Source organism: Sesamum indicum, unplaced genomic scaffold (assembly GCF_000512975.1).
Source record: "Sesamum indicum cultivar Zhongzhi No. 13 unplaced genomic scaffold, S_indicum_v1.0 scaffold00210, whole genome shotgun sequence".
NCBI classification, from domain to species: domain Eukaryota; kingdom Viridiplantae; phylum Streptophyta; class Magnoliopsida; order Lamiales; family Pedaliaceae; genus Sesamum; species Sesamum indicum.
The window spans coordinates 48185-49962 of NW_011628104.1; the positions used below are offsets into that span (position 1 = coordinate 48185).

General features: G+C 36.2%; 1 protein-coding gene across 1 annotated transcript; it reads left to right on the plus strand.

Annotated features, from left to right (window-relative positions):
- Positions 1-222: 222 nt before the first annotated feature.
- Positions 223-1167, plus strand: LOC105179789. Its single transcript, XM_011103421.1, has 3 exons — positions 223-714; positions 834-941; positions 1093-1167. Exons 1-3 carry the CDS (start codon positions 223-225, stop codon positions 1165-1167), a joined length of 675 nt encoding a protein of 224 aa, XP_011101723.1.
- Positions 1168-1778: the final 611 nt, after the last annotated feature.

Below are 1778 nucleotides of genomic sequence, written 5' to 3' on the forward strand. Positions count from 1 at the left end.
AGTCATTAATGACTTTTTTAGTGAAGAAAGAAGAAGCGTGTTGGTTATGGCAGTTAGAGTATAAACGTGTATATATATCTGCACCTTCTTGTTCTTCAAAACAGAAAAGAATAGAGCATTCCTTTACAAAAGTTTTGTGAGCTAAGTTCTTTTACTTTCACCTCTGATTCATTTTGCAACCTGGAGACAACCCCGGTTTGAGATATGTCACTACCTTACTCGATGGCTCGAACTTTCTTTCTTGCAGCAGATCTATCATACTTACTCCAAAGAGCTAAAATGATGATCAGCTTCATTAATGGGGATGGACAGAAACCACAAGAAAATACAAAAGACATTGAACAATGGATTAGAACATATTGCATGGTGTCTTCGTGGATTCTAAATTCCATCTCAAAAGAAGTTGTTGAAAGTTTCATGTATACCAATACATCTAGAGACCTTTGGGTGGAGCTGGAAAACAGATTTGGACAAAGTAATGGTCCTCTAGAATATCAGTTGAAAAAGGAATTGGCCTCCACATCTCAAGGATCTATGACAGTCTCAACATATTTTGCAAGATTGAAGAAGCTTTGGGAGGAACTGGCGTGTATCACAAGAACACCTGAGTGCACTTGTGAAGAAACCAAAGAAACTGCAGAAATCAAGATTCATGATCAAGTCATTCAATTCCTCATGGGATTGAATGAAGTGTATGATCATGTCAGAGGACAAGTTCTTATAGTGGAACCCCTTCCTAATATATTAAAGCCTATGCCATTGTCCTCAGAGTGGTGAAACAAAAGGAAGTCAACTACGGGTAACAATACTGCGTTCTTAATGTGGCTATGCAGGCATTCAAAAGGCTTGAGACACAAAAACCTTTCCAGAATAAGAAAAACACAGTGGATAAAAGAAATGAAATCCGTAAAGAATGTGATAAATCAAGGCATTTGAAGGAGGTCTGTTTTGAAATCCACGGTTACCTGAATTGGTATAAAAATGTCTTAGAACAAAGGAACAAAACCATGTCTAACAATGCAAGGGCAACTACAGTGAGTGATCTTATTGAAAGTGCTAAATAATGCTGTTGACAATAATGTCATTGTTCAGGTACTGAAGACAGAAACAAACATGTTCCTTGTTGGATTCATGCCACAGACCTTGGCACTTACTAACACAGGATAGAATGATTTTTCAGGTATATCTTGTGAGTCTTTATGTTTGAACTCCAATCTACTTGATAATTGGATTACGACAATGGCTCTACCAGTCATATGTGTAACAATGAACTATTATTCACTGATAAAAGAACCGTTAATTCTGATATGAATGTCCATCTTGCTAATGGAACTGAACACAATGTGAAAAGTTTAGGTACTATTAAACTGATTGGCATAATAATAGAAAATGTTTTATATGTCCCAAATTTGCATTTTAACCTCCTATCTATGAGTAAATTATGCAATTCATCTCACATTGAATTAACATTCACCAAATCTTGGTGTATCATGCAGGACCATAGGACTAGAGATTTGCAGTTGCATGTTTAATAGGGAAACTATATGTCTTGAATAGACAGAGTTTTGACAGCAAACATGTACAATAAACACTGCATAACTGTACTGATTTTGGCCTAATTGCCTCACATGTATCACCAGAATTATGGCATAGAAGACTAGGGTATTTGTCACAGAATATTATGTTACATACTCGATTGGTTAAAAGCAATAAAGATCATTCTGTTCACTGTGAAATTTGCCCCCAAGCAAAGCAACAAAGATTGCCTTTCCCTTTAA